This window comes from Phacochoerus africanus, chromosome X (assembly GCF_016906955.1).
Source record: "Phacochoerus africanus isolate WHEZ1 chromosome X, ROS_Pafr_v1, whole genome shotgun sequence".
NCBI classification, from domain to species: domain Eukaryota; kingdom Metazoa; phylum Chordata; class Mammalia; order Artiodactyla; family Suidae; genus Phacochoerus; species Phacochoerus africanus.
In genome coordinates, this window is record NC_062560.1 from 128,048,148 (window position 1) to 128,060,175 (window position 12,028).

The 12,028-nt window shown below is 48.8% G+C and overlaps 1 protein-coding gene across 7 annotated transcripts in view; it reads left to right on the forward strand.

The window, feature by feature from the left end:
* ZNF185 (zinc finger protein 185 with LIM domain) overlaps positions 1-12,028 on the forward strand; it is a 44,669-nt gene that overhangs the window by 29,958 nt on the left and 2,683 nt on the right. For 6 of the 7 annotated variants that reach the window (XM_047764068.1, XM_047764071.1, XM_047764073.1 and 3 more), the window contains 5 exons: positions 4,836-5,033; positions 6,530-6,640; positions 6,986-7,066; positions 8,176-8,241; positions 9,082-9,184. In XM_047764068.1, the coding sequence (XP_047620024.1) occupies positions 4,836-5,033; positions 6,530-6,640; positions 6,986-7,066; positions 8,176-8,241; positions 9,082-9,184 (559 nt within the window). The remainder of the gene's footprint in view (positions 1-4,835; positions 5,034-6,529; positions 6,641-6,985; positions 7,067-8,175; positions 8,242-9,081; positions 9,185-12,028) is intronic. The other variant, XM_047764070.1, reaches the window with a different exon arrangement.

Below are 12,028 nucleotides of genomic sequence, written 5' to 3' on the forward strand. Positions count from 1 at the left end.
ATGTTGTGGGTGCAGCCCTAAAAAGCAAAAAAAAAAAAAAAAAACAACAACAACAACAAAAAAACCCAACCACCCCAACAACTTTGGACTTCTGGGCATTCTACTCAGTGTTCCATCTGGCAAGACAGGGTATAAAAAGTACAACCTATAGATAAAGGAGGACATGACTGTATTTCTTTGGGGTTTGGGGGGGGTGGTTTCAGGAGAGGATTTATTTACAAGTACATGAGGTTGGAGCTGGAAGACTTTGCCAGATAGATACGTTGTGAAGGAAATTCAACGTCAGAGTTGCAGCAGTGGGAGGTTCTGACTTAAAGACCAGACATGACCTGTAGGAAGACCCTCTTTAGCTGCCACATGGAGGATCAGACTGGGGCGTACACGCAACACGAGGTTGTTTCCATTCTTCCTTGGCTTTGGTTGGTTGCCACTTTGGGAACAGGAACTGTATGGACTCAGATTGGCCCCTAATTATACCTGTCTTTGGAGGCAGATGGCTTTAGATGGACAGCCCAGGATATTCCCCCTCCCGCCCCAAATCCTCTTCTCTGCACAAGCTCCCAGGGCCAGTGGTCCAGCCACATCCTTGGCTAAGTCCCTGTGTTTCAGGGATGCAAAGGGAGCCTTCCTTTTGGATTCTACATGTAAAGCCACCTGCTTCATTAGCTGACTTTTTTTTTTCTTTTGTTTCAAGAAGAAAGAAAGGGGTGTTGACTATTGGCCCCTAAAATTCTAAGCAAGTATGTAAAAAAAAAAAAGTAAAAATAAGAGAGAAACAAAGGCAGATGGAAAATAACATTGAAAGGTCTTTTCGAGGAAGAGGAGTCGAGGAGGTGTACTGAGAAGCAAAATTTTGGATACCTGGAAACCAACCCAAGCTGAGTTAACTTTCCAGTGTGCTTTGGACCCTGAAATAGGTCCACCAGATTTGGTGACATGGAGCTTATGGATGCCTGGACAGGGGAAGGTTGGGGGAACAGAAAGGGTGTGGTTGGATTATGGTAGACTGAAGACAGAGTGGGATGTAAGGAGGTGATGGATGTGGGAGAAGCTAAGCAGAGGACAATGACAAGGACTTCCTACAGTGTGTGCTTATGTGCTCAGGGGAGGAAATAACAGTTCAGTAGAGAGTTTGTTGTTCAAAGAGGGAGTGAGCAAACCTGAGGGTGAAGGGTCACTGAGGTCATGCTGGAGGCTGGGTGGTGGTAGATTCCACAGCCTTTGGTCAGAAGAAGTTTTGACCTCTGAGATATGAAGGCAGGCTGAGTGCGGATGTAAGTCAGATGGCAGGAGAAGGAATGAGCAGAGAAATGTGGGCGCCTTTATTCTGTGAATTAATGAGCCACACATTCCATAATTACACCAAATTTTACTTAGTGATTAGCTAGTGCCAAACCATGTGCTAAGTGTAGGGCATACAGACAAATAAGACTTTGTCCATACTCTCTATCCCTGATAAAGTGAGATGGCAGCATATTAGAAGAAGCATGTGACTTGGCAGGCCTCATGGAATCAGGACGGGAGAGGTGACAGTGGATTTTCATCTTGAAGTTTTTGAGGGTATGAAAGAAGGGTCCAGGAGTAAGGGAATCTCCTGTGCTTAGAGAGTTGACAGTAAGGAGAACTGTTTGGTTTGATGTGGCTGTAGTTTATGGACAGAAGGCGGTGGAGGAGTTGATGTTGGGCAGATGGTGTCCAGACAGGGTTAACCTAGCAGGCCTGAGACTGCTCTCCTTATTAAGGCCTGCTTGCAAGCTGGGCCCTTGGCTGGTCTCTTGGAACTTGAAAGAGTGAACAGTTCTCTACAGAGATAGGAACCTCCCCCTAAATGATTCATGACGAGGCTGACAGCCTAGATTGCTTGTACAAATGATGTGCTTTATGGTGAATCTCTGCTTGTCTTCTGGGATTTGGGAATTTGGGTACATTTTAGGCAGAAAGCACTTACCTGACCAGCTTCTAATAAAAACCTTGGGCTGTGGATGAAAACACTGCCCTTTCCTTTTGCTGATTTTGCTTGCTATCCTTTTATGGTAATAAATCTTAACCAGAGGAGGACTATGTGCTGAGTCCTGGGAGTTCTAGCAAATCACTGAACCTGAGGGTGCTCTTAGAGACACCAACACACCACACACTGTATCAGTGTAATAAAGGACAAAAACTACATTATCACAAGCATAGATGGGCAGGGTCAGACCCTTATGCCATAATAAGGACTTGGACTTTCTCCTGAGGATAAAGAGGAGGTAAGGAAATTTGTTTTTAAATTTTAAAATACGTATAACATAAAAATTACCATCCTAACCATTTTTAAGTGTGCACTTTAGTGGCATTAATTATGTTCACAGTGTTGTGCAACCAATCTCCAGAACTGTTTGTACCTTGCAAAAGCCGAACCCTGTCCACATGAAACAACAACTTCATATAAGTGGAACCATGCAGTATTTGTCTTTTTGTAACTGGCATCTTTCGATTAGCATAATATCTTAATGGTTCATCCATGTTGTAACATGCACCAGAATTTTATTCTTTTTTAAGATTGAATAATATTTCATAATCTGGACATACTACATTGTGTTTATCCATTTATCCATCAGTGGACATTGCCACAGCCACAGCCTCGCCAGAGCTGAGCTGCATCTGCAACCTACACCAAAGCTCACAGCAATACTAGATCCTTAACTCGCTGAGAAAGGCTAGGGATTTAACCTGCATCCTCATGGATACTAGTCTGGTTTGTTACCACTGAGCCACAATGGGAAATCTTGGAAAAGTTTTAAGCAGTGCATTGATATGGTCAGATTTGTGCCTTAGAGTTCTCTCTGTGATGGTGATGAAAAGAATGGACTGGAAGTGGGCAGGGTGCAGGTAGGGAGAAGAGCTAGGAAGTATACCAGTCCTCCAGATAAGAGGTGATTTTATGTCTAAGTCCGTTGAATTAGAGGATAAGGGATTTTGTAAGTTAAGTTGGTAATCCTATCCTGAGGGGAAAAATCTTACACATACATAATATACATCTGTACATAAACATGGAGACAGACTTGAACAGAGATGTTATGGGTTTAATTCTAAATCTTCAGCCATGAGTCAGGTATAAACACAAATACAAAACTCATTGGTTTATATAAAATTGGTGCTCCTCTTTGCCACACTTTATATTTTTATCAGAATTGTGTTTCTGGCAGATGGGACCAGCTGCGGTTACCTGCTCAACATGAAGCCTAAGCTTTCTACTGTACATTTTTTTTTTTTGCCCTGATATATAATCTTATGGTAATTGTAGAGTAAATTTTGGGTGAGGCACGAAGCAGAAACCAAACAGCCAATTGGGGTGTCTCCAAAGCTCATCTACCTGGAAAAAATATCCAGAGCATTACCAATTAGGCTTTTCGGCCTACTATGATTGTTTGTGTACTCCTTGAGACCCTGGAGAGCCCCCAGTGGAGGCAGATATTGGTCCTAGACGCTAGGGACAAGAGAGGTCCTTCAGCACACATATTTTGGGATATTGCTAAGTAATATATTAGCTTCCGTGGAGAGGTGACAGGGAGAAAGGAATGAAGAAATGAGAAGAGCTAGTGCACACAGCTTGGCTTGTTGCCCAAGCTTGCCTGTTGCAGGGGGAAGAGAAGCTTCAGGATGGGGAATGGGGTGTTTGAAGTTTGAAAAGACTTTTTTTTTTTTTTTTTTTGCTTTAAACGGGTCCCTTAAGTGATGAGCCCTGGCTTCCGCTGCTACTCCATTTCCCTCGGAAGACTTAGTCGCAGGAAGTGTAGCGGTAGCTATGCCATGAGATTGAGCTGCGCCAATGGCGGCGGGGGGGCGGGGGGGGGGGGTAGGTTGTCAAAAGTACATCCTGAGTGCTTTTCATGAACTGCAAAGGATCCTCACCCTAGACTTTTCTTCTGTTTTCAAAAAAGAATGAAAGTGCTATGCCTCGTAAGGACAACCACTTCGCAATAAAAAAGACCGCAATAAACAAAGCAGCCACAGCAATCCTTCTGCGCCTGTGCGTAGGTGCCCAGGACTCACGTGCGCTTGCGTCCCACACGAGTGCGGCTGCGCGGGCCGCCATTTCCTGCAGCGGCGAGCTCGGGTCGCAGTGACCGCCGGGAAATGGGACGGTCAATAAAGAAAATGGCTGTTGTGAGCAAATTAGGCTTAGGCAGAGCTTATTCTCGGCCTAGCCCGTGCAGGCCAGCAGATGGCGCGCGAGGATCACAAATGGGTTGGGTAGCCCTCCCTTGGCTTGGTCAGGAGTCCGGGCTTTCAAGGTTTCAAGCCCCCCCGCCCGCCCCCCCGCCTTGTAGGGTCACCAGCCCGTTTGAGAATGTCGCAAGCCGAACCGTGAGGATTCTCCTCCGCTTCAGGCGGTCCCCACCCAGTCCGCCAAGGAAGCTGGGGGAAGAGACCCTTTCCCAGAGAGCTGGGCTCCTGCTGGGCTTTCGTGCAGGACCCCTCTGAGCACTGTGGCCTGGGGAACAGACAGGGTGGCTTGGTACTTTTTAGGGAGGACAGGTGAACTGCGCCTGGGAAGGTTTGAAGAAAGGAGATATGGCAGCAGGACGCAGGGGAAGGACATGTCACTGTTTCAGGCGAGGAGAAGACTGTGTTAAAACCTCCTGGAAGTCATTATGTGTCCTTGTCGGTACTGCTGACAAGGAGAGGAACTGTCCCACAGGTGGGGGCCGTAGTGGACTCCTCTCTGGCAACCCCTCCCACCTCACCTGGGAGAGGAACCTGCCAAGGCCTCGGAAGCGGGTATCAGTTTGCAGTAGGTGAGCCAGGGCTGGTCCCACGGCACTCGCTCCATAAGGGTGCTGGTTCTTCCGCAGCGACCTGGCTGGTTTTGAGAAGAACGTGGTCACCAAGGAGGGAGAGGAGGCCTGGCAGGGGAGGCCCGGAGCCCTAAGAGATGGCCAGGGAGACCCAGCTGTGCCCACCCAGCAGCCTGCAGATCCCAGCACCTCAGAGCAGCAGAGCAGCTCCAGAAAACCTGAGCAGCTCCTGGAAGTGGACAGCCAGGCCAACAGGTAAGTGCTATGCTGGGCGTTTTTTCAGGGGTTGCAACCCAGAACAAATCTTAACATACTGAGCATGCCAGTTACCTTATGTAGGTGTGACTGGCTAGCGACCAGTGGGAAGCTGACTGGCAATGAGTACCCCAGAAGTAGATGTCTTTGAGCATCACTTTGGTGCCACAGCATCAAACATCTTAGACCATGTCTGGCATAGAGAAGGTGCCCAGAGAACTACGAGTTAGAACTGAGACGGTCAGCTCATACCTTGTATTGCTATCATTCTGAGATATCTGCTGCCTCTTCATTGTTGATATGCTCAGAGAAGAAGGAAATGCGATGCTCTGATACACACAGGACAGGGCAGGGAGTGCTGCAGCTGGGATGGTTGTGGAAAGGTCTTCTGCTGGGGAGGGAACAGTTCAGTTGAGACCTAAAGCACAAGGAGGAGCTGGCCTGGCAAACATGTAGCTTAGGCCGAGGAAGCAGCATGTCTGGAGCCCCTGCGGAGAGAAGGCGGGAGGGGAAAGGTTGTGGATGATGGATAGAGAGGCTCACACTGCAGTCCTGGAAGGTATTTTTACCTTGTTCCCTCAGCTCTGCTGTCCACTCGGCTCCTGTGCTGGGTGTGCATCAGGGGATGCTCAGGAGTCACTTTCTTCTCCCTTTCTGATGCTACGTTGTGCCCCCATCTGTCTTTCAGGTTTCTGTGGGGCCTCGCATCCCAGCCACTCCACCTCCTCCAGTCTCCATGGCACATTCCGGTGTCCTAGAGTGACATAGGAATAGGCCAGGGTGACTGGGCACATTGGTAGGGTATCTCACCCAACCTAGGGTGCGAGGGCAGCTACTCTGAAAGGGCTTCACACATGAGAGAGTGGTGACATGTCCAAGGGTACGAGAGAGGCCACGTACTTGTGACAGACTGCGAAGATGAGGCGGGGCAGTTTGGCAGGTGCACTTGATTCTCTGGCCAAAGAGTGATACCCAAGCCTCAGCCAGGTGGATGTAGCCACTTCCAGAACATGATCTGATTGGCAGTGTGTTGAAGAGAAGCCAAAATTAACCCAGGACAGAGCCGGGCTGAGGCTGCTGGACAGAGGGATGATAGGAGGTGAATGGCACAAATGCGGAAGAGTCAGTGATGGGCGGTGTGTTACACCAATGGGTGGAAATTCAGAAAAACCTTTATACCTGTCAGTTTCTCGCCTCCACTTAGGACAAGTAACTTCCAGAATGAGGTGTATCCAAATTTCTTTCTCGATGATACCTAAGTTCGTTTCTTCCGCTGGAGAATGGGGTGGGCAGCTCATTCCAGGAAGGGGCTGTCCCATTGATTGAGGTGGTAAGCAAGACTGTATCTGTGGCTCACTTGGTTAGAGCAGAGCTATGGGGCTACTGGGGACTCAACTGCTTGAAGTGGCAGTCTCGGGATTAGCCCTTGAAATCCCTCTTTGACCCTGGAAAACAGCAGGTGTTGACACACTTGCCCATCCCTGTACTTCTTTCAGGATAACAAACCCTTCGAGCTGTATGGCCACTGTTACCATTACTGCCACGTCTGAGCAGCCTCATGTTTACACCCCAGCCTCCCCAAGTGAATTGGAGCCCAACTCAGCCAGGTAAGAAGAGAGAAGCTGGAGGCTACCCTCAGGATGGAGATTCGCACTGGACTGAAGTCTCAGGAACGGGATGTGTTGAGACCTGCGTGTATGAGGGTAGCCCAGCACCACTGGCTGCAGGGAGCCTCAAATCCACACACAGTGGACTGTAGCCATGGGCTTTGATTTCAGTCCACAGTGAGTGCAGCAGCCTCGCAGCTCCTGTTTCCTGCTTCTCTTGCTCCGGGCCTTCCCACTAACTCTTTCACTTCCTTCAAACAAAGTGCTCCTCTCTGCCCTGGACCCCTCTTTTAGGCCAGGCCCAGTCCCCCGGAATCTTTTTGTTGTGCTGTGCTCTTTCTACAGCAAAGGGATTCTCTTTGTGAAAGAGTATGTGAATGCTGGTGAAGTATCTTCTGGGAAGCCACTGTCTTCATTTTATGGCAGGTAAGAAGTCCCAGATATTTCCATGTCATGCCTTCTCCTGCCACGTCCTGTGTGGTTTCTGTATAATCATTTTTTGAGTAGATGGTAAAGCTTCCTTTATGTGAAACCCTGAGAGCAAAACTTTTCCCTTAGCATCTCTTTGTCTGCGTGCTTCCTGATGCCATGTTGAAGGGTATGTCCATACCACCTCCATTAAAAACTATCACACACTGAGACAGTGTCCTTCTGGGAATTTTGTTTAGGACATCACCCCACTTCTAGAGTGAGAACCTTAGTAACAGAGAGAGAGAGGAGCATCCTGGCCTTCTTATAGCATTGGGCCCCTGCAGATTCCAGACCAGCTTTCACTGCTGCTGTGAAGTGGTAAACATGACGATAGAGGTGAAGTTCCAGGCCCAGCTCAGCCCCCAGTTGTTGGATCATTTTGGACAAGATACTGTTTCCTGGGCAAGACTGTGGTTTTTCTTCTTCCAGTCCTGCTGTCTTCGCCTTTTGCTTTACCTTCCAGGAGGGTTGGAGGATAAGGTTAATGCTCAGAAGTCAGAAGCTGGGGTGACCATGCCCTAAGCTTCTGTGAGAAAGGCAGCTTCAATAAAGAAAATCCCAGAGCTTGTAGCTACTTGCACTTCTCTGGCAATAGTTTTTTAATCATTAGTTTTTATTATAAAAACTCACATTTGGAAAATGAAGATGCAAAAAGGAAAAAAAACCTCACCCCTAATCCCACCCTGTCACCGAAGTGCAGGGGTTATGTTGGAAAGTTTGCTTCTTTTTTTGTTCCCATTCCTAGTGTCTGATTTCTTCTGTGAGTGGGCCCCAGGTGACTGTCACATTATAACCCAGGTCCTTTCCCCATGGTCAGTGAAACTGGGGGTTTTCCTGGTCATCTTCCTCACCCCCAATACAGGGGTCTTCTCTGAGAGAATTATGCCTTCTTGGCACCAGGTTCAAAGCCTCCCTTGCCGTTTCGCACAACAGATGTTGGCTGGTCATACAGAGTCTTCTCTCAGCTTGTAATCACTGTGTTAATTAGAGAACCATTTTCCACTCGTGACCGCGGTAATGATGTGGCTCCCATCTTCTGTTCTCCTCTCTCCCTGCACCATCAGCAACACTGAGGACTCGTGCAGCATGGCGGAGAAACTCCCATTTGACACTCCTCCATACCCTGAGCAGTAAGTCCAGGGAGCTCACAGGTCTGCACAGGAGAAACAGCTTGGATGGACATGCCAAGTCCATGTGCTTCTGTCGGGTGCTTTACACCATAGGGCACTGCTTCCCTTATTGGGGTGTCACACTTGTGGTAATTAGAGCCTTTGAACCCGGGTGAGTTAGTGGCAGAGCCAAGACTAAACACTGGGCCCCTGACTCCTCCCGAGTAAGGGATGGATCTGCTCTGCCATGTAACTAAGTGTGAGCTAGAACTGCTGAGGGTAGAATAGGATGAAAGTACAAGGGTGTGAGGAAGGCAGGGGTCTCTGAGACCCAGGCCAGCGGCAGGGCAGGCAGGGACTTTCAGCAAGTTCTATCTGAGAAGGAAAAGCAGGGTGACTCCAGCAACAAAGGCCGGCATCTTGGAACTGGGGCGATACTCCACCTACAAGTCGGTCTCTGGGTCTTCAGTGTGAGATCCCAGCTTCTCTCCAGCCAGGCTGACTTCGTAGTATTCCTTGGACACACGCTGCCCTGTGATACTCCAGGCAGCACTCAGTGGTCCCAGGCAGGAGGAGAAGGGCATACAAGGACATGTCTCGTGTAGGAAAACGCATGGGTGTACCTGTTCTAGAGGGGATATGGTAGGCAGGGGTACAGGGAGAGGCAAGCTGCCTGGAGCAAGAGTCACACCTCTGATAGACACTAGGGTGAAGATACGTGCGTAGTTTTGGAAACAACGTGAGGGTCTCCCGCGGGCTGAGCTCCAGTCTGGCATAAAGCACGTACCAGAGGTTCTAGCTGCATTGTATCAGTACTCTGAATGCCCGCCTGACTGTGAGTGCTTGCTTTTCATTTCTCAGAATAAGTGCAGGGATCTGTACTTACTGCCATCGGGAGATCCGAGACTGTCCAAAGATTACCCTAGAACATCTTGGCATCTGCTGCCATGACTACTGCTTTAAGGTAAGGAAGACAGCTAGGGAGTCTATGGCACAGACATGGAAAACAGACGTGTGGTGGCCAAGGGGGAGGGGGAGGGAGGGGGCTGGATGGGGGAGTTTGGGGTCCGTAGATGCAAACTGTGATAAAGAAGTGCAAAGGAGCATGTGGCTGAAATGGCGTGAGTGAGGGGTGAGTGGTAGGAAATAAACTTGCAAAGATGAGTGAGAACTGATTTATGTAGACCTTGGAAGACACAGAGAGACTTTGGATTTCACTCTAAATGCAACTGGAATCTGTCGAGGGTTTGGACAGGGGAGAGACAAGGTGAGGGAAGTGCTGTGGGGGGGGGGCAAGATGGGAGAAGGAAACCACGTAGAGAAAAGAGTCACTTGATTAGGGAGTTGGCAGGGGAGATGTCAAGATGATGGCTGGCAGTTCGTGGGGTGTGAGAAAATGAGAGGAGTCCAAGGAGATTCCAAATCCTGGGGCCTCAGCCATTAACTCAAAGGATGGTGGCGCCTTTTACTAAGAAGGGAAGGACTAAAGGGGATCAGGTTTGAGCAAAGGGAAAGTGGGGGTGAGTGAAATTGAAGATGCCTCGGGGCGGGCTGTGCAAAAGGTCACGTGGTCATTTGGATACTGCGTTTGTGGTCCAGGGAAAGGCTGGGACTCAGAGTCCTCAGGGCATACGTTTTCCTTGAGCCATCCCTGACCTGGTGAAATCACCTAGACTGTGAATAGGTGGAAAAGGGGGCTGGTGCTGAGGCTCTTGGGGTATACAGAGGAGGGCGAGAAGTTATGCGATGCCCCAAGTGATACAGCTTCTGAGAGAGCTGCAGTGGTCACCCTGTCAGTGGTTGCTAAGAGATCAGGTAGGATGAAGCCTGAGAATTGACCTTGAATTTTGCAGCATGATGGTCACCAGTGACGTCAGTCAGAGCAGTTTTGGCTGGAGTGGGCTCATGAGAGGACAGGACATGTGGAAATGGAAAGAGTGATTCTGGAAGACTCTTCTGAGGGGTTAGCTTTGTAAGCAGACAGTGGGGCTTATGCTGACAAGAGAGAAACAGTGGAGAACAGACACTGATGATGATTTTTTGTAGGAGAGAAAGATGGTACCAGTTACAACATGGCAGATATAAGAAAGACCAAGTCTGTGGGTCCCATACAGAGAGGTTCCTAGGTTTGCCAGTGGAACGATGGGTGTCTCAGAGAGGGGGAGGATGCATGGCCAGAGGGAAGTGTAGGCCGATCAGCATGGCCACGTGTTGTTCTCTGGCCACGCTCAGCTGCAGGGATTAAGCAGGGGCAGGTTTCCCCAGCGTGGAGATTTTGCCAGGTGGGTTGGCAAGGTTTCGTCTGGGTACAAGGGAGCAATAACAGTGGGGCAGTGGGCTGGACCACTAACAGAAGTCCCGGTGGTAGCAGAGACCATCCGAATGAGCTGGAGAGCTTGGAAGTCAAGGAGTGCGCATACAACTTGCAGATCTGGGACACAGTGCACTCACTGGCTGTGACAAGGTCTAGAGCAGCACTTCTCACACTGGAACATGCATCTCACACTTGACTGTGCCCAGAAGGGATTGGTAAGAAACAGCGCGCTGGGCCTCATCCTGGTTTGTAACTCAGTACGTCCTGGGTGGGACCTGAGAATTGACCTCTTGAACAAGTTTTCAGGCAATGCTGAGGCTCCTGCTCCACTTGCAGTCTGACTAGAGCAGTGCTCGAGGTAGAGAGGGGCCCAGAACATAGGAGGAGAGGAACAGAAGACCAGGTGGTGGGAAACTCATTTGCATTGTTTCATTTAGGAATCAGGAGAGGACACTTGTGGCCATACCATCGTAACAGCTCTTTAGGGTCCCTGTTCTACACAGTGTGAGGCATGTTGCAAGCCCAGATTGTTGTGGTTGTTGTGGTTGTTGTTTCTGTGCTCCCAGAGGTGACCCCCTAAATGTTTCAGCACTATTAGTTAACTGAGTTGACATTCAAGTCCTGATCTGCATTAACAGAAATGACAGAGGGCTGCTTATAGTGAAAAATAAAATGGCCAGGAGACCAGAACTGAAAAATAGAAGAGCGAGCCATCAGGAGTTCCAGTTGTAGCTCAGCGGGTTAAGAATCCAACATAGTGTCTGTGAGGATTCAGGTTCAATCCCTGGATTTGCTCAGTGGGGTAAGAGTCCAGCGTTGCCACAAGCTGTGGTATAGGTTGCAGGGGCAGCTCAGATCCTGCATTGCTATGGCTGTGGTGTAGGTTGGCAGCTGCAACTCCTATTGGACCCCTAGCCTGGGAACCTCCATATGAAACAGGCGTGGCCCTAAAAAGACAAAAAAAAGAACATTGGCCTAGGAATCAGTAGAGGACAGCTGTTAGGATCTCCAGCTCCCTGTATTCATTCTCACCAAGCACCTGTCTGATGACTTTCTTCTTTTTTGCTTTTTTAAGGCTGCCCCTTTCACTGGCCCCTAATGTCACTTTCCTTTGGACTATAAATGTCACAATTAAGGTCTTTCAGCTCTCCTACAATTGCAACGACCTTGTTATTGAATCCTTCTGATAAATTGCCAGTGTGCCCATCATATACGAGGAGATGGAGGCTCAGAGAGCGTCAGTAACTTACCCAAGGTCAACACACTAAGAAATAGTGGATTTAGGGCTCAAACCCAAGCCCAACTCTGAAACCTGGGCTCCTAACCATTTTGTGATCATTCTGCCTGTTAAGTTGTTTCTTTTTGTTTTACTTTGGGTTTTGTTTCTGTTTCTGTCATTTTTCTTTTTTCCTTACAGCTGCACCTGTGGCATACAGAAGTTCCAGGCTAGGGGTCCCATGGAAGCCCCAGATGCTGGCTTACACCACTGCCATA